Genomic DNA, 19442 nt, shown 5'->3' with positions numbered 1-19442 from the left:
GTAAAAATTTCTTCATCAGCTATGGAATCATGGTATTCATGCAAATGCCTTTAGTTTGTTTTATTTTCGATAAAATAACATATGACGTATGTCTCAACCATTCAGAAAGCGGCAAGAAATTACATTTGCACTGAACTATTTCCCATTTCCACGTAGATAATAGGGATTAATAGGGATTCCCCAATAATTGCCGCCAGTCTCTCATCAAGAGGGGTCAGCTCCGGTGTCCCCTTTACCCCACCTGTGGCAGACACACTCTGGCGATGGAGCGCTAGACGCTTTTTTGCCTCGACTTTGATGTCCGACCATTTCTTTTTTTTTTCGGCCACGGTCCGAGGTTGTGAGGCTACAGCATTTACGGCGTCTGCAACCTTTTGCCACTCAAGTGCCTTTTTGGCATTAGTAATGCCCACACTGTGCCCTCCAAAAAATATTTTTCTCCTCTTTTCCACCTCGCCAACGATAATTTCTACTTCACATTGAGTGAAGTTACGTTTTTTTGATTTCCTCTCTGTATTTGCCATGATTTCGCAATCGATGAATATTAACTTGTGGGCGTTTCACGGACTATTTATGGGCAGCTATGGGCGTGACATGAAGCCGCAAAAGCTGCGCTACATTTAGAATTGATTGTGATTTATTAAGGGAAAACTGCGTAGGATGTGCGTGCGCACGGTTTTATAAATCCGAATATTTCTGTGCGTACGCACGTCCTGCGTTTCATCCGTATGCCACTTCTGACGCAAATCCTACGCAAAGTTTTATAATTGAGGCCCCAGAACTTTCAGCAGATGTGATTTCTGGAAGCAGAAATGTATGGACACCTGACACCTGAGTAGATTTTACGTCACACTTCTCCCCATGCGACCGGCTCAATGTGATGGACTGACTGAGTGTCCGAAACAGGTGTGGTACTGGCCCATCTATCAATCAGCCTAAGATGCTCTATAAAATCTGTGATTTCAGTGGATGCAATCAGCTTGATTTGAGTGTTTGGGCAACTTTTCCTTGCAGAATCTACAAATGAAGAAATGTCTGCTGAGGACATCAGTATTAACGGCACGTTTCACTGTTGCTCCCACACCATCCACTGCACCTTTGCCGTGGCTTGTGGCAAAGAAATGCCACGGTACTCTTAAAGATGGAAACAGCTCCTTGAATGTGGTTGACAGGAAACACCAGATGAACTTGTTTTTAAACTGAGAGGCAGCTCCATCACTAAATATGTGCATTACTCTCATTGCAGAATTTTTCTCTTGAATGTCTTCCACAATCTTTGTGAGGAATGCTGCCACAGACCTCTTGTCGTGTTCTAGGCTGTCACTCACTATGGCATACGACTCTGGGGAAACACTGTGACCTGCCTTTGATGCCAGTGCTGACTGGATCTGATCTTGGTAAGCAGCGGCATAGTTTTTGGCAAAATCTACCTGCAGCACCAGTTGTTAAGTTTAAGACATAAAAAATGTGTTCATGCACATGTATATCTCTGTGCTGAATTTAGTTTAAGATTGCACATGACCGATTACCTAAAGGAAAAGGGAACTCTTATTATGAAGTCCCCGGAAGTGCGGTTGTTGTTGTTGTTCCCCGAGCACGAATGCACAATAAACGGGTGATCGTTGAACCACTGAAGTGTGTCTTCTTTAAGTATAACATTGGTAGCAGAGGATGGTTAGCAACTACAGAGTACCGCCAACATTTGATGAAGGAAAACCATATGAAAGTTGGTAGAATGAAGTCGCAATGTGGACCAGAGTTACGGAGCTTGAAAAAAAGAAACAGGCGCTTGCTGTGGCTTTGGCGCTGTCGGGAAGAGCGAGAGAAACGGCGATGGAAATACCGGTAGATGATTTAAATAAGGACACTGGTATGGACACTTTACTTGTGAAACTCGATGATTTGTTTCTCAAAGAAGAAAAGGACCAAACGTATGAGGCTTACTCGAGTTTTGACCGGATTATGAAAGATAGCGGTGTTTCCATGACAGACTACATAATCGATTTTGAACAGCGATACTCACGGATGCGTAAATATAAAATGGAGCTTCCCGATGCAGTATTGCCATTCAAACTGCTGGACACTGCGTGCTTAGAAGTGAAAGACCGACAGTTAGCTTTGACAGCATGTACAGATTTGACTTTTGCATCAATGAAGTCAGCACTGAAGAGGATTTTCGGAGGAAATTCTGCTACTACAGTGGGGATTAACCAGGAAACAGCATATGTAACAGAACACAGAGGAGCAAACCATGGTCACAAAATATTCAGAAAAAGACACCACTGCCTGGCACTAACCCTCTGGACAGGTATGGACGCAGATCAAAATGTGCTGTTTGTCAAAGCACTTTCCACTGGGCCAAGGACTGTCCACACAGAGGTGAGCAAGTCCAACTGACGGAAGATAGTAAAGCAGATGGTATAGAGGAGTGCAATGTTACTCTGTATACAAAAGAGTCACCCACTGAAGCAGAAATATTTATGACAGAGTGTTTTGGCTCAGCAATAATAGACACTGCATGCACACAGACTGTGTGTGGACAGGAATGGCTAAATAGCTACATCGCTGAACTAAACCAAAACGAGATCAAAAACCTGAGGAAAACAGAAACACAGAGTCATAGACCCTTTAATCGTCAAGTTTGCGGACGACACTACGGTGATTGGTCTCATCAGCAACAACGATGAGACTGTCTACAGGGAAGAGATCCAGCACCTGGCCACATGGTGCACCGAAAATAACCTGCTCCTCAACACCACCAAAATGAAGGAGCTCATCGTGGACTTCAGGAAAGAGTCAAGAGGCACACACGACACCATCCACATCAATGGAATGGCTGTGGAGCGTGTCTCCAGTTTCAAGTTCCTGGGGACCCACATCTCGGCGGACATGTCGTGGACGACCAACACCTCCAGCCTGGTCAAGAAGGCTCACCAGCGCCTCTTCTTCCTGAGGACACTGAGGAAGAATCAGCTCTCCTCGGCCATCCTGGTGAACTTCTATCGCTGCGCAATAGAAAGCATCCTGACCAACTGTGTGGCAGTATGGTATGGGAGCTGCTCTGTTGCGGAGCGCAAGGCACTGCAGCGGGTGGTGAAAACTGCCCAGCGCATCACAGGGACTCCACTACCTGCCATCGAGCACATCCAGAGGAAACGCTGTCTGCACCGAGCTCACAGCATCCTCAAGGACTCCTCTCACCCAGCCCACAGACTGTTTTCTCTCCTGCCCTCCGGCAGGCGTTTCAGGATCCACCGGACCAGGACCAGCAGACTAAAGAACAGTTTTTTCCCCAGAGCTGTCTCTTTATTGAACTCAAACCCCCGTTGATCCACTTCCCTCATAAACTGATAACTCTCCTACCTCACATCTTCCTTCACTTTGTTATTTGCACTACCGACTGTTTATCACAGTAACAACTGTTTACATATGCATCTTGCACTGCCATATCTTAACTGGATTATGCTCATTTGCACTGCCGACTGTATTTATAGTACCAATGTTTACATTTGCATTTTGCACTGTACTTCTAACTGTAATATGCAACCACTTTCCACTGCACTTTACACTTTTTTTTTCCGGATAGCTCTGTCCATAATTTATTGCACTACCTTAATCCACTGCTATTCCTCATATTAGCCTAACATATTATTGTATACCTCTATCTGTAAAATTCTGTTTATAGTAATAGCCATCTGTATATTGTATTCATAGTACATATTCACCTGTAAATTCTGTTTATAGTAATAGCCATCTGTATATTTATTCACTGTACATATTCACCTGTAAATTCAGTTCTGTTTATAGTAATAACGTCTCTCTATTTATACATATTTATACATATTCAGTACATATCCATGTCCTGCACTTACGCATCCATTGTATATCCTGCACTTGCTGCTATTGCACTTCTGGTTAGACCTAAACTGCATTTCGTTGCCTTGTACTTGTGTAATGACAATAAAGTTGAATCTAATCTAATCTAATCTAATCTTAAATTTGGTGATGGAAAAGTGGTCTATTCCAGCAGAAAGTTGGAAAAGTGGTCTATTCCAGCAGAAAGTTTAAAATTCCTGCAAAGATTGGACAAACTAAGTGTCCCAGCAAAGATTCCACTACTTTTGAGCAAGGCATCAATGAAAAGAGCAGGTACAGTGCTAGATATGGAGAATGACAGTGCGGTGATGTTCAGTCAACCTGTACAACGTGACTTCACAAGCTCTGGTCATTACTGTGTAAACATTATGGACAATGAAATGAAAAACATTCAAACTGATGATGACTGTGTCTTGGTAGCTGCTGAAGATGTCACTTCAACGGAACAAAACAATGAGGATGCACAAAGTCAGTGTGATGAGGAGGTACTGGCAGTCTCAGAAAAAATTAGCTCAGCAGAAAAACACAAAATCCTGATGAAGCTTCACAGACAATTTGGTCATGCTTCTGCTGACAGACTGCAGAAACTTCTTACTAGCTCAGGCAATATAGATGCAGAATGTAGTGTCATTCTGGAAAAAATTGTGAGTGAATGTGAAACATGTCAAAGATACAGTAAGACCAAACCAAAGCCTGCTGTTGGCCTACCACTGGCATCTCAGTACAATGAAACTGTTTCAGTCGATCTACATGAACTTGAATCAGGTGTGTGGTATCTCCACATTATTGACCAGTTCACAAGGTTCAGTGCAGGCAGCATACTGACCACGAAGAAATCTTCTGAAATAGTGAAACACTTTGTCCATGTCTGGATAAGTGTACATGGTCCACCTCAGAAACTGTTTAGTGACAATGGGGGAGAATTTAACAATGATGAGGTTCGAGACATGGCAGAAAACTTCAACATAGAAATAAAGACGACAGCAGCATATAGCCCATGGAGCAATGGACTTACAGAGCGACACAACCAAACACTTACAGAGATCATGATGAAGGTGAAGACAAGTAACGGCTGTGACTGGAACACTGCATTGGACTAGGCTCTTATGGCAAAGAACACCATGCAAAATGTCCATGGCTACAGTCCCCATCAGTTGGTGTTTGGACAGAATCCCAATCTGCCCTCTGTATTAACTGACAAGCCCCCAGCTTTAGAGGGCACCACAAAAAGTGAGTGGGTGGCAAAACACATCTCTGCTTTACATGCATCAAGAAAGGCTTTTACAGAAGCAGAATGCTCAGAAAGAATACGGAGAGCACTGCGTAAACAACTGCGTCACACAGATGAGAAATATAAAATGGGTGACAAAGTGTACTACAAGAGAGTTGATTGTCAAGAGTGGAAAGGACCAGGAGTTGTCATTGGCCAGGATGGTGCTGTGGTGTTTGTCAGACATGGAGGAACCTGCATTAGGGTACACTATCTCAGACTAAGAAAAGTAAATACAGACAATGGAGATCAACATGTCAATAAGGATGATGCGGAAATGGACACAAACAATGTGCAAAGACAGGAGATGACAGGAGATGCTGTCAACAACACAGAGGGAACTGAAACTTTAACTGAGATGCAGCACAGTTCGATGCAAATTGAGCACACGGGCATCCTCTCTGGGGCAGAATGTAGCAGCACAACACACAAGTGACGACATAGGGACACAAAGTGATACAGATCAGGGAGCTGATGTCCGTCTGAAAACAGGGCAAGTCCTAAAATACAGAGACAGAGACAGTGGAGCTTTGCACACAGCTAAAGTACTAGGGCGTGCAGGCAAAGCTACTGGTAAATATAAAAACTGGTACAATCTTCTGCTCATTGGGCCCACTAATGTTGCAGGCAGTAAAGATTCAGTAGACGTATCATGTTTAGAAAGTCTTCAAATAGAACCCGCTGTTACTGATATCAATACCACAAATGTCAGTGAGGATGTATTGGTGACAAAAGATCTATCCTTTGACCTAGCTAAACAAGAAGAAATTAAGAGTTGGAGAGATAACCGTGTGTTTGAGGAAGTTCAAGATGAGGGACAAAAGTGCATCTCCACCAGATGGGTGTGCACTCTCAAGGAAACACCAACTGGACTAGTACCGAAAGCACGATTAGTGGCTAGAGGTTTTGAGGAATTAGATGTGTTTGAAGCACATGTAGGTGAATCCTTTTGTAGTTCTGAGTCCCTTCGACTGCTTGTGGCAGTAATTTGTCAAAGACAGTGGACACTTCATTCCATGGATATAAAATCCGCATTTCTGCAGGGAATAGAACTGTCACGTGAAATCTACATCAGGCCTCCCCCTGAGGCTATTTGTAAAGGAACATTATGGAAACTCAAAAAGTGTGTATATGGTCTGGCAGATGCCTCATTGTACTGGTACAACAGAGTGAAAGACAGTGCTGAAAGCAGGAGGAAAAGTGTCCAAAGTTGATCCAGCTGTTTTTTATTGGCTAGATCAGGACTGCAATGTAAATGGTGTGCTTGCCTGTCATGTGGATGACTTCATATGGGGGGGGCACACAAAGTTTCTCCACAACTGTAATACCACATCTCAGATCCGTTTTCCAAGTTGGACGTGAGGAACACGATCACTTCTGTTATGTGGGAATAGATTTTGTGACTGTTGACAGAAAAGTACAAATACGCCAGGAAAACTACATTCAACACATGCAGCCCATACATATGGATCTTTCACGAGCTGTGGAACAAGACTCATCTCTCTGCGAGGAGGAAAAGGATCAGCTCAGGTCTAAAATAGGCCAAATTCTTTGGGTGGCAAGACAGAGCAGGCCAGATGTCATATTTGACGCTAGCAATTTAGCATCAGATATAAAAAATGCAACTGTGCAGACAATCCATGAAGCAAACAGGATAGTGTGCAAACTCAAGTCCAAGAAGGTAATTCTAAACTTCCAACACTTGGGCAGAGACAGTGCTCTTAAGCTCATTGTGTTCAGCGATGCCTCATTTGGAAATCTTTCAGATGGAGGTACCCAAGGAGGGCACCTGGTTCTTCTAATGGGAGAAAATGGAAAATTCTCACCCCTTTCCTGGCAATCAAAGAGAGTCAAGAGGATTGTGCGGAGCACTCTTGCTGGTGAGACATTGGCAATGTCTGATGGAATTGACAATACAATTTTTCTGTCCACACTGTTCTCAGAACTAACAACTGGTGATGCTGAACATGCTCCACCAATAATCTGTGTTACAGACAATCATTCACTGGCTGATGCACTAAAATCCACAAAGTCAGTTTCTGAGAAAAGACTCCGCCTGGAGATAAGTAGTATCAAAGAACTTGTCCAAACACAGAGAGTTGAGCGAGTACTGTGGTACAATACAAAAGAACAACTTGCAGACTGCCTTAACAAAAAGGGGGCATCAGCTTGTCAGTTACTAAGGCACTGAGTGAAGGACTATGGAAACTTTATTAAAACAAAGTCTGTCTTTGAGTTGTACTCCAGAGCGTGTTGAAATGTGCTAGGTCGTATCCTTGTTCAAGGATGTGGTTGTTTTTTTTGTTTTTTTTTAAGAGAGAGGGAGTTTGTTAAGTTTAAGACATAAAAAATGTGTTCATGCACATGTATATCTCTGTGCTGAATTTAGTTTAAGATTGCACATGACCGATTACCTAAAGGAAAAGGGAACTCTTATTATGAAGTCCCCGGAAGTGCGGTTGTTGTTGTTGTTCCCCGAGCACGAATGCACAACAAACGGGTGATCGTGAATAGACATAAATGCCATTTCTAGATTTTCTTCTTTACTCGTCCCTCTCGGATTGTGCCCACATCCCTCATGCTTGTCTTGAGATGTCATCTCTCTCATAGAACTCCCTGACTTTATCATATGTAGTAGTTTTGCTGGTCATACTATTAATTTTCTTTTTTTCTGGAAGAAATAGTTTTTTTATTACTGAAATTTTTTTTCGAGGGTTGCTAGGTAAAGCTCGAAGGGCTCGTTTTACTGCCTTGCTCAGAGACTGTCTTGATTTATATGGTGAATTCCGCAGGGACTCCTGGAAAGCAGGAACCTGTGACTTCAGCAAACGCCTTTTTCTCTGTCTTAGTCTTGCAAGCTTCCTGACTCTTTCTGCTTCTTGTTTTGATTGGGTTTCTTTCTTTCTTTCTTTGTCTTTCTGCTTTTTTTCTGTTCCTTTCCTGTTCCTTGAAATTTTCATTATTCCTCTTCCTCTCTCTGAATGCCCTTTGTCTTTCAGCATTATTTTTTGCCCTTGCGCACTGTAGGATGAGATGTATATATAAATTAATTTTATTGTTGTTTCTTTGTTATTGTATTTGTTATTACTGCTTATTTTTGTGGTTGTATTATTAATAACTGTTATTAACATTGATAAAAATAAAAAAAATTGTTAAAACGGACTACGCTGATTCTTTCATGGCCATAGTGTGTTCGGTGTAACCAACATTTATTCAGACACTTTTAAATATGACAAGAAAAAATTTTCTGTGTCAGAATTTTTTTTTCGTAATTATGTCAGATAACACGCAAGCAAAACATGGTCAGGTCAAAGTGTCAGAATAATTTTTGGTCCCAAATGTTTATAAATTTTACTGGTAGTCCACTGTATGAGGAATTTTTTTAGGTGTAATGTGTCACAGTTTACGTTATTTTGCTATCCTCTGACTCTTTTTGCCAGCACAGGTCACATACATCTTTATTTTAAGTAGTAATTTATTATAGTACCTTTGGTATTTCCATGCAGCAGACATGTTCAACTTCACTGGGCATTCTATTACAGTTTTCACATCTGCACCTAAATAAACAACAAAAATACACCAGTATGTTTTAAAACTGTATTTTAAGTAATCACTTCAGGACATGAATAGGGCTGGGTATTGTTCAAAATTTTTCAATATTGTTACCAATACCTTGACTTTAATACCGGTTCCTGAACAATACTTTTTTGATACCAATTTTTTTAAACCGTTTTAACATTGACAAAATAATACCAGGGGGTACTGGGAGCCGGAATATATGCCTCATGTAAAGCTTGCCGCAAAGCACTGGAAAAAGTAGCCTAATGATTATTAATGTAAAAATAGCAGGGAGACATATGAATTGTTCATTAATAAACTAGTGTTTTCTGAGTCCGTGTTGGCTGCAAAGATGAAGTTGTCTCCGCTGGTATAGTGAATGCGTGCATGCCTATAGAGGAAATGCACCTTGCATATGGATTACATAATCAAAGTATTTGTTTTATTTGGCAAGACATTTCAAGCTTTCTATTGGCATCTTTACACAGCAAACGCGGCCCAGAAACCAAACCAAAACAGTTTCAGAGTCGCCTTTGATACTAGGGGCTGAGGTGGGTCAGACACATTGTATTTTAAGTCTGCTTTTATGCGACATTACGTCTTTACACAGAATTTTGAGCAGACACAGAGCCGCTTTAGAGCAGCCTTAACTCGGCTGTGTGAAGATGCCTTATAAGGCCTACTTCGGTTCATCAGCAGTTGAATACGAAGACATTTTCTGCTCTCAAGTTTAAGTTATTCCATGCACTGTCAAGGGCTTCAGATTTTTTTGTGTTGCCGGTCTTGGCAGTAATTATATTATCGCAAATATTGCATTGCCTGGTGAAATGTAGCCACACTTTTGATAATTTCCACATCTTTTACATCTATGGAGGTTGAGACGCTTACCCCTATTTACACTGCACATGTTTGTGGTGCATTACAGTTCCGACGAGGTTTTGTTCCATCTTCGCTGGTATAAACAAGCATTGATTAGAGTGACTGGATCAGCTCCGGTGGCCATGTCAGATACACTATAGCCTCACATGCAACCTACGTCTCTGGGCGTAACATAGACCGTAAAAAAATATGGACATTCTATTCCGCTGAAGAAAAGTGAAGCCGCAGAAGGTACGAATATGGCGCAGACATCTTGCGCAGATTTGGGACCATGTCTGTGCAGTACACTACATAAAATGCTCTTCATTAGAATTTTTTTTCTTGTTTCCTGTCCAAAATCTAAAATCAAGATGAATTTACTAGATAAGTAAAATTACAAGATATTTTTTCTTGTTTTCTGAGAATTCAATCAGAAGAATTCAATCAGAAACAAGATAATTTTTTCTTACCCCATTGGCATTATGGATAATATTGCTATCTTATAAAAATATCATGCCATTTTACGTATCTAGTAAATGCATCTTGATTTAAGAATTTTTAGATATTTAGACTAGAAACGACAAAAATACTAAGTAAGAAGAGCATTTTTTTGCGGTGTAGTGAACTCGGGACTGGAGTCTGCGCAGTAGAGAGCAGGAAGTAGAGACGCAAAATCAAAAGCCCACCCACACGCTTGCAGATGCAGAACAATTCATTATGTCGGTGTGAAATAAACCGTTATGGAAACGTAGAAATTAAAGCTAAAGCTCCAATCTCCTCACGAAAAAAGTCTGTTGGTGCCTCAGTGACAACTCAGAAAAGATGTCAATCTCAACTGTCAATTAATGACGCCCGCCCCCTCCCCTTTTTATAGCATCAAATAACTAAAATCAAACTAATTTAAAGATCGAACACTTGAAATGAAATCAGCATGATAAAAACAGCCTAAAACAGGGGTGTGTGTGTGTGTGTGTGTGTGAGAGAGAGTTGGCTCGCCCCTCCCTCATGCAGTATAATTGGTTGACACTGCGTGATTGACAGGAACAGACGAACGAAGCTGATCAGACAGTTGAAACGAATGTGACCTAACCATAGACTGTAAACAAATCTAACAGCGCTCGTCAATGTCAAAATTATTGAGATGGCCAATTAAATCAAAGTAGGCGGGGTTTACGTTCTCTCGTCTTCACACAGACGAGCCCACCAATCTATCGCTTAATGCCGTTGCTGAGAGAGAATCTATTCCTTCCGGTGTAATCACAAAACAAAAATGCACACAAACGTGTCCATGCCCTTAATATTCAATCATTGATGAACATCTTTGATTTTAAAGAAGAAAAACTATATATGAGAGCGGATTAGAACCCGAACCTTTGACACGGTTGACAAAAAGTCTACCACCAGAGAATTCGAAAGTTGATAGCGGATCTATGTATTTATTCACTCATGCTAAGAATATCGGGACTAATAATATATTTGACACAAATATTGTTTACAAATAGTCCCAAAAAGATTATTTCCCTACTAAAATTAGACCTAGAATTTCGTTCACTCTTCTATTTGACCTGGTTACGGCCTTGCTTTGAATTATTTTATTATTTAAAATAAAATTAAAATCATTCATTATTTCATATTACATGATTTAATTTCTATAGGCAATATTTTAACAAATAGAGTAGGCAAGAGAAGCCTATGTTCTGAAGAACCATTAATGTTCAGAAGAAACATTCATGTTGAAGAACTGTTAATAATAAATATTGAGAAGATTGGATCAGTTGTGCTCCTTTTTTTTTTTGGAATACTTGAAACACTTTTTATGTGTAATACTTGATGCGGCCCAGCCTGACCCAGAGTCTACCTCTGGCGCCCTCAGGTAAAATGAGTTTGAGACCCCTGGCCTAAAATGACAGAATCCAAATTTGGGGGAAAAAATTATATGAAGTGTAATTTGATTGTTTATAATTTGTCTCACGTCCATTAGAAAACATGGAGGGGCGGGGGTTATGAGTTATACTGGGACCAACCACCTGGGGGCGATCGAGACGCGTCGGCTTTAGTTTTTAACACAAGTGCAGCAGATTTTGGGGCGCAACTGGCGTAAACTAGTGTTTTTCCGCCACAGCCAATTATGCTGCATGCTTATTGGCTCACTGTCGTTGATGAGATTAACCACTTAGGTATCGAAATTTGGTAAAGATCGACAAGGCATTTTTTGATACTTGATAGTATTCCATACTATCGATAGGCAATTCAGTCGGTGCCTAATAAGTATTAAACTCGATACCCAGCCCTAGACATGAAGTCGTTACAGTGAAGAAGACAAATTAAATTGTTCTAACATCGTAAAACAAAGATAAGAGAGTTTCAGATTAAAAACTTACCACTGTGAAACATTCTGCTGAAGTCGCACTTCTAAACTTGGTTCCGACTGATCATCTGCATCAGAATCCGACTCAGGCTCGAACTGATATGGTAAAACTGAAGACATAATTATAATTTTATAAGTATAACTGTCTTTATAATTGCTTTGGAAGCTGAAGCTCGCAATTATTGGTAAAGGCCATTACATTTCCGACACATGCTTAAGGTGTTTGGTCAATCACAACGCACTGAGTTTTAGGGATGCACCGAATATTCGGCCACCGAAAATTTTCGGCCGAAAATGCCCCAAAAGTGCATTTTCGGTTTTCGGCCGAAAGACTTTTATCACCGAAACAACATGGCCGAAATGTTGTGATGACGCAAACAGAAACCGCGACCTGCACGTGCTTGTCTGAAGCAACATGTCTGCGGTGTGGACATATTTCAGTATATCTAAGAAACACCCACGTCTGCTCCATGCACACGAGAGCTCATGTTCTCGATTAGAAGAGGACCAGACTTCACTGTGAAACCGAACGCAATCTTTAACAGTGGGCATGTTTTAAGCGCGGAACACACTTCAATCTGGCGGCAGCGCGCGCGCGTGAACGCGATCATCTGTGAGCGCGATCGATCATCTCTTCCTTAAGAATAAACATGAATGAACATCTAAGGTGTGTTGAGGATACATTACAACTTACTGTCACGTATCATATGTGGTGTAATCGCTCAGTCAGTGTTTCAACGGCAGAAAGACCTCAATATAACTGCTGTAAACTAAACGGTCATGTAGCATCACATTTACCTCAGGCACCTCAGTGTCCTCAGCTGTTAGTTAAAGAAAAATCAACTCTTTCACTAAATATATGACCTATATTAGCCGTTATATTCATTATATTCTACTAAACCTGTTAATGATATCTTGATTATTTCATTTATGTTTAAATAAAATGACAGACACTGTGTTTAAATGATTCTATTTCAACAACGAATTGGATAAAAAACTATTTTATAATTAGATTTAGAAGTTATTGCAAAAACTGCCTTATGTGAAGTGTACATGTTTGTGTACTATGTTATTTGAGTGTTGATTATTAGACCTAAAAATACAAGCAAATGAATTTAGGCTAATAGTTTGGGCTCTGTTTTTAACCTTTAATATTAATGTGCAAGTAAGGGCTCCCTATATAGTTTACAGAAATATCTTCAATAAACTTTTAGTTATAATTTAATTAATTTAAGGACAGATGCTTTTTTTTTTCAGTAAACCAATAAAAATAAATAAAAAGCCATTTTTTAAAACTGCTGTACCGAACCTGTGCACTTGTTCTGAATGCACTTTCTTGTAGTAGTCCTACAGAGAAAATTTTTAAATGCACTAGACCTAAATGCACTTTGTTTTTATGAGAGAACATTTAATTTAAAAACCTTTCTGTAGGCCTGTACATTATTATTTAATGTACAAATGAGTGGGGTCAAGTTAAACATTTTAGTTTGAATTTTATTTTATACTGTGCATTGTTGCAATGTGCTAAATAAATATTGGCATAACTTGTAATTGATTTATTCTTTGAAACTTTAATATTAATGTATGCAATTGCAATGCCTTGATTTTAGTAAAGTTAGTACACAGTCATAGCCATAAATGCAATGGTACTAATAATTGGCATAATTTCTTTCGGTGTTTCGGTTTTCGGCTTTCGGCCTTGGTTTCCTCTTTTTCGGTTTTCGGTTTCGGCCAAGAATTTTCATTTCGGTGCATCCCTACTGAGTTTAATACATATGTAATACACATTTGATCACAACACGTTTGTCCTGCTCTATTTCAAAATAAAACCACTTTAATTAGTACACTCTTATGACATTCTTCAAAAATATCATTCATTTCTGTAGCGAAGGACATTTAAATAAGGATTAAATGACGGAGTTCTGAAACCCACCTTTTTGTACTTCAGTATCTTGTTTCATACTGAATACTTCTTCAATTCTCATGTCTTCACTCTGTTCTTTAATAAACGCCATCTTTGTTTGCTCAGTATCTTCTTGTTTCACACTGAATGTTTCTTCAGTTCTCAGGTCTTCACTCTCCACTTTAATAAAGGTCATCTTTGTCTGCTCAGCATCTTCTTGTTTCACACTAAATGCTTCTTCAATCTTCATGTCTTCACTCTCCTCTTTAATAAACACCACCATTGTTTGTTCCTCAGTATCTTCTTGTTTCACACTGATCGCTTCTTCAATCGTCATGTCTTCACTCTCCTCTTTAATAAACGCCATCTTTAAAAGTGTCACATGGATCTCAGTCGCTTCGCCGGGAGTTTTTCTGTGTATTTGGACAATCTGTCATGATTAAGACGAGAATAATTAACAGAAAGAAAAATAAATCCAAACTTAAATCTCTGGGTACGTCTCAGTAGTAAGTCAGAGTGATTAGCCACCCCCAGCAGTACAAATTAAAGTCCCCTTGTAATAAATACATTTATGCCTTAAAACTAATCTTTGATCACCAAAATTCATTTTAAAAAGATGTCTGTGGATAAAAAAAAAACAAAAATTTTCTTCAATTCAAAATGTGGAGCTTTTATACTTATAAATGATACAGTTAAGCAACTTCCTGAATACCATCACGATTGAAAATGTGACACTGATTTCATAAGACAAATACGAAACAAGTAGTAAATATTAATTCACTAAAATTTGAAAGACATTTTTAGGTCATTTAAAAGACTGACTCATTAAGACGGCCAATTGCCGCCACCAGCTGGCAGTTAGTTTCATGTTTATCAATTTTCCCCCAACGTTTCTTATTTATATTTTCAAAAAATATTTAAAACAATATCAAAACATTATTGAATGCAGTTGTAATTTTTCAGTGTAATGATTCAATTTGATTGGTAACAGCGCTATAGTGTCTTATTCAAATTAAATTTACAGATCAAATTTAAGAAATGAAAAATGAAGCATACATTTAATAAGATTAGGGAAAAGCCCTTGGGGTAACGATCACAAATATGCAGATTTAAATATGTCAAACCTGATAGAACACTGATGAGAATATTGCTTCAGAATAAATTAGATTTACACAACAACAACAACAAAATCCTATTGTTTTCCAGACCCGCAACGTTTTAACTTTGACAAGTGAATGACCGATTTACTTGTCCAAAGGACAAGCACATGAAGGGCTGCAACAACTAAACTATAAAATCGATAATGAAAATCATCCACAATGAATGTAATTAGTGATTAGTTGCGTCTGACCACCATGCACGGAAAACTCCTGCCAGTCACATAAAATTACAACACTGATTAACACATTTCTATGGACAAAACGCATAAAAATAGTGGAGGAAATAGAGTGAGCTGCTGCTAGAAAGGTGCGTGATACCCAAGCTGCCAAAAACATTATTTTAAACTTCAAGCTAATGCATTAACGGAATGTTTAACATGGCTTGCCCTGTCAAGCGCTTTGACAGATGTGTGTGCTGTTTAATGTATGAGCAGTGTTGGAGAGTAACTACTGTAGTTACATGTAGTGTTACATAATTTAATTACATAAATGTAACCGTAATCTGTTAGTTACGGAGATTTTTTTTAATTATAGTTACTTATGACCATGTTAACGATTACAAAGGGGGTTACATCTGAATATTTTCAGTAAAAAGCTAGGATATGTTGGACTGGGTAAACCCAGCCCCGGCAATTTGATTTCGCCCTGCAGCTCAGGCTGGAAACCTGTACACCTTTTTATCCTGCTTCTGTTACAAATTTGCAGGAACCAATCACAAACCGGCTTATCCACCTGGTGTGCTATTGGCGGGTTTAACACGATGACGGATAGAGAAGCGATGTATCGTTGGTCTGATTGGTTGAGGTACTATCTAATTTTGTATAGAATCATTTGAACTATGCCCGTTGATCACACGTCCTGTGCAGTAGAAAATACGGAGCAGACTCCCCAGACCAATGTTCAATCTTAAAAGACTGAGCTTGGTCTGGTGATAGCCAGACAAATGATGTGTTGAATAATATTAATTTGTTGCTTTGCCTGTTTTTGATATGCATGACGACTCCTGCCATTTAAAGGCTGTTTAATAACACAATGCTATTCTGATTTTTTTAAAATAATTTCATCCAGAGATCTGTATTTATCCCCAGAATGATCTCAATGTGAACATAGGTGCTAAAGTCTGGTTTTGTGGTGGTTGTGCTTTAAAATTAAATTATTATCATTTTAATTAAAGTGATGGAAGGATTTTGAAAGTCTGACAGAAATCAGTGTTGAGTACTACTGTAAGTTTAACTCTACCAGGTTTAAATGTTTTAAAATTAACAGTTAAAAACATTACAAATTTAGAAAAGTAATCAAATGTAATCAGTTACATTACTTTAATAAAGTAATTTAAATAGTTACACTGCAAAAAAAAAAAACCTCTTTAGTATTTTTGTCTAGTTTCCAGTCTAAATGTCTAAAATTCTTAAATCAAGATGCATTTAATAGAAAAGTAAAATCAAAGAAAAAAAAAGAAATTTTTTCTCGTCTGAAATCTTGTTTCTGTACCGAACAGAAATAAGATTATTTTTCTTACCACAGAGGCAGATCATTTTGATATTTTCTGAAAAATCTGTTGTTGGACGTTAAATTTAGGTTTAAAAGTCAACATGTAACTGTAAAAGTAAAAACAGCATGTAATTGATTAAAGAAATGATAGCAACAGTTACTGTGTCCAGAGTGAATGTGTGTTCCTGCAGAACAGCCCTCTTATCTGTTAACATTGAGGTTGTGTTTTTATGCATTATCTTTATTGTCATCATTTTTAATGTAGGGATTTAAACTGTCCTTTTGCTTTATAGGTCTTTTGCGTATAGCATAGATATTCACTATATTTTTTCATAGTATTCAGTTGGCACGTTTGTTTGAAGGACCGCATTGGGCAGGATGAGGGAACAATGTGTTGAAAATTGGGCTCTCTTATACGATTAATCAAAGAAATAATCGGCCAACTAATCATCATTAATAATCATTAGTTGTAGCCCTAAGCACATGAAAAGGATTAATGCTGCCTTCACGTGCTATCGGAAATTTCCTAATTCCCACTTTAGAAGTCGTGATTACGAGCTTGTTGCATTCAAGTGCTTTGTTGTCGGAGTGAACAGGAATCACGGTGGACACCAGGTTATTCTTCCCTATTTATTGGAAAAATCTTATTAAAACCAAGATCATTTGTAGTGTCACATGCACCGACAACCATATAAACATTCCAGATAGTCCGTTTTCTGTTGATTCTGTAATTTCAGTCAAATGCAGGCTATTTTCGCTGTGTACCAAACATACAATACGCTTCATATGATTACTCTTACATGTAAATATGCACTACATTAATGTCAAGACAAGACGACCTAGCTGTTTTGGGGAAAAAAACAATAACCACAACTGCCACAGCGTAGTTCTCCCCGCCACCATGTTTAAAGCTTATGACACGCCCATCTCGGGAATTGGGGTATCAAAATTATTTCCGAACTTCCCAGTGGTAAACACGACATCAGAGGGCGTTCATGTGCAATTTTTACCTAGGAAACTCGTATTTACAATAATTCCGATAGCACGTGAAGGCAGCATAAATGTCGAACCCTGACAAAGCATGTTCCCGTTCACCATCTCAGTCTGCCTTCTAAAAATCAGTATCCTTAGAAACGCTTTGAAGAAAGTCCAAATTCACAGTGCTCATAAAAGAGATGTAAGTGTAAGCTCATAAAAAAAATGTAGTACGCCCAGATTACAATCATACACACATTCGTACTATATAGAATGTACTTTTTTTAGCTACATGAAGTGATTTCTTATTAAAAATAAGTACCTACTCAAGAGAGTATGCGATTTTTGGTTTACGCAGCCACAGATATGTTAAAGCCCGTCGGCACGTTGACGTGATTGGTAGGTACTTTGTGACGTCAGAAACACCAGCGATTTAAACGCGCGTTTTTGACTGCGTCTTTGGTTCACTGCCGTTTAAAGTAGAAAATACTCAGCAATGGTGTTGTCTGATGAATTTGCACATGGTTTGTCTTAAAAAATATTAAAAACACCACATATACATATACAACATTAAAAACTTCATTTTCACCTCAGGGGGTCTTTAAAAACACTAAATATACTCTTCATATTTTATGAGTTTAAAGTTGGTATATAATTATCTGCATATTATATTTAATATATTCAATGAAACATATGCAGTTGGTTTGTAAAAGTTAATTACATGGGTGTTTGTGTTCTCGTTGCATTCATTGTGTGTGGATCGACATCTTCGAATCACTGAATCATTACATGAAGCATTTCATTCAATCGATTTGGAGTATCAAAAACCTCCGTTTATCCCATCATAACTTTCTCCAGTGACCGAGTTCGTGTTTACGATAGAATTATTCACGATATACTACGCGAAATGAGACGCACCTTTTCTGTTACTCATGTGTTGATGAACTTTACTCACAGACCGTTCATTAATGTTACATAAAGCAAAACAATTGTACATTTCATGCAGAATGATTCATTTACATCGACTCTAATAATTCATTATAAAGTTGACGTAACTATTTGTATCGATTCAAGCACGTTAAATGCTTAAAAACACATACCTCTCTTCAGCCGAATCTCAACAGAGGGTCGCGGTGCAGACTTATGACGTCACATCATCAGACCAAAATAAAAGTCCCATTCACAAGATGCTCTCTAAAATCACAAAGTGCATAGAGATCGACATGCAAAAAACATACAGAGTAAAAATACTAATAAATACTTAAGGTATTCACATTTGAATGATTGGAGAAATGCATAATTATATGCATGGCTAACCTGCTCCAGAGCAGGTTTTATTCTGGATTAGAGATCACAGACCAAAACTGGACCAATCAGCTGTGAGTAAAGGTTTAGTGAAAACATTTTAGAGACAAAATTGCTCAACTTTTGATGCAAATTATTTATTATATTTATATTATATGAATTATAATTATGTATACTATATTCATATAAGTATTGTATTAATTGAGATTATTTTATACTTTGCTTTTAAATTAAAATAAATATAATACATATACTAATATATATATTATACATTATACACCTTTAAAACAGATTTGGCTTACGTGTATTCTTTTGAGCTCTATGTGAAACGATATACATTATTAGGTATATTTGTTTGATTCACATCAGGCGGAGCTGTGGGCCCGCCCAATCAGAAATTCTCAACAAACATAAAAAATACTACTCTGTTGGCTATAGTATGTGTATGTGTGTTTTCATTGGTCAATGCAACATCAACGTAACAATCTGGCGCGAACAACGGTAGGCTAACGTTCACTAGAAGTGCCGTGGTATCTTTTGATTATGGCTAAACAAGCTACACTCACAATAAAAAAAAAAAATAAATAAAAAAAAATTGTATTGAGAAGAACAATCTGCCTATGCACACTTCCTTGGCTAATCGACGATCACTGCCACCCTTGATTGCACCATCGGATC

General features: G+C 38.5%; 1 protein-coding gene across 1 annotated transcript in view; it reads right to left on the bottom strand.

The window, feature by feature from the left end:
• The window catches only part of LOC307126190 (uncharacterized protein), a 29104-nt gene extending 10476 nt beyond the window's left edge, over positions 1-18628 (bottom strand). The window contains exons 1-4 of the mRNA XM_079816613.1: positions 18560-18628; positions 13864-14263; positions 11944-12040; positions 8634-8703 (exon numbers count right to left, since the gene is read on the bottom strand). Coding sequence (XP_079672739.1) covers positions 8634-8703; positions 11944-12040; positions 13864-14200 — 504 coding nt within the window. The 5' untranslated portion in view covers positions 14201-14263; positions 18560-18628. The remainder of the gene's footprint in view (positions 1-8633; positions 8704-11943; positions 12041-13863; positions 14264-18559) is intronic.
• Between the last annotated feature and the right edge of the window lie 814 nt (positions 18629-19442).

The sequence above is a fragment of the Gobio gobio genome, assembly GCF_949357685.1.
Source record: "Gobio gobio genome assembly, chromosome: 5".
Taxonomy (NCBI): Eukaryota; Metazoa; Chordata; class Actinopteri; order Cypriniformes; family Gobionidae; genus Gobio; species Gobio gobio.
Note: the sequence above shows the minus strand (reverse complement) of the source record. Positions and strands in the feature narration are given on the sequence as shown.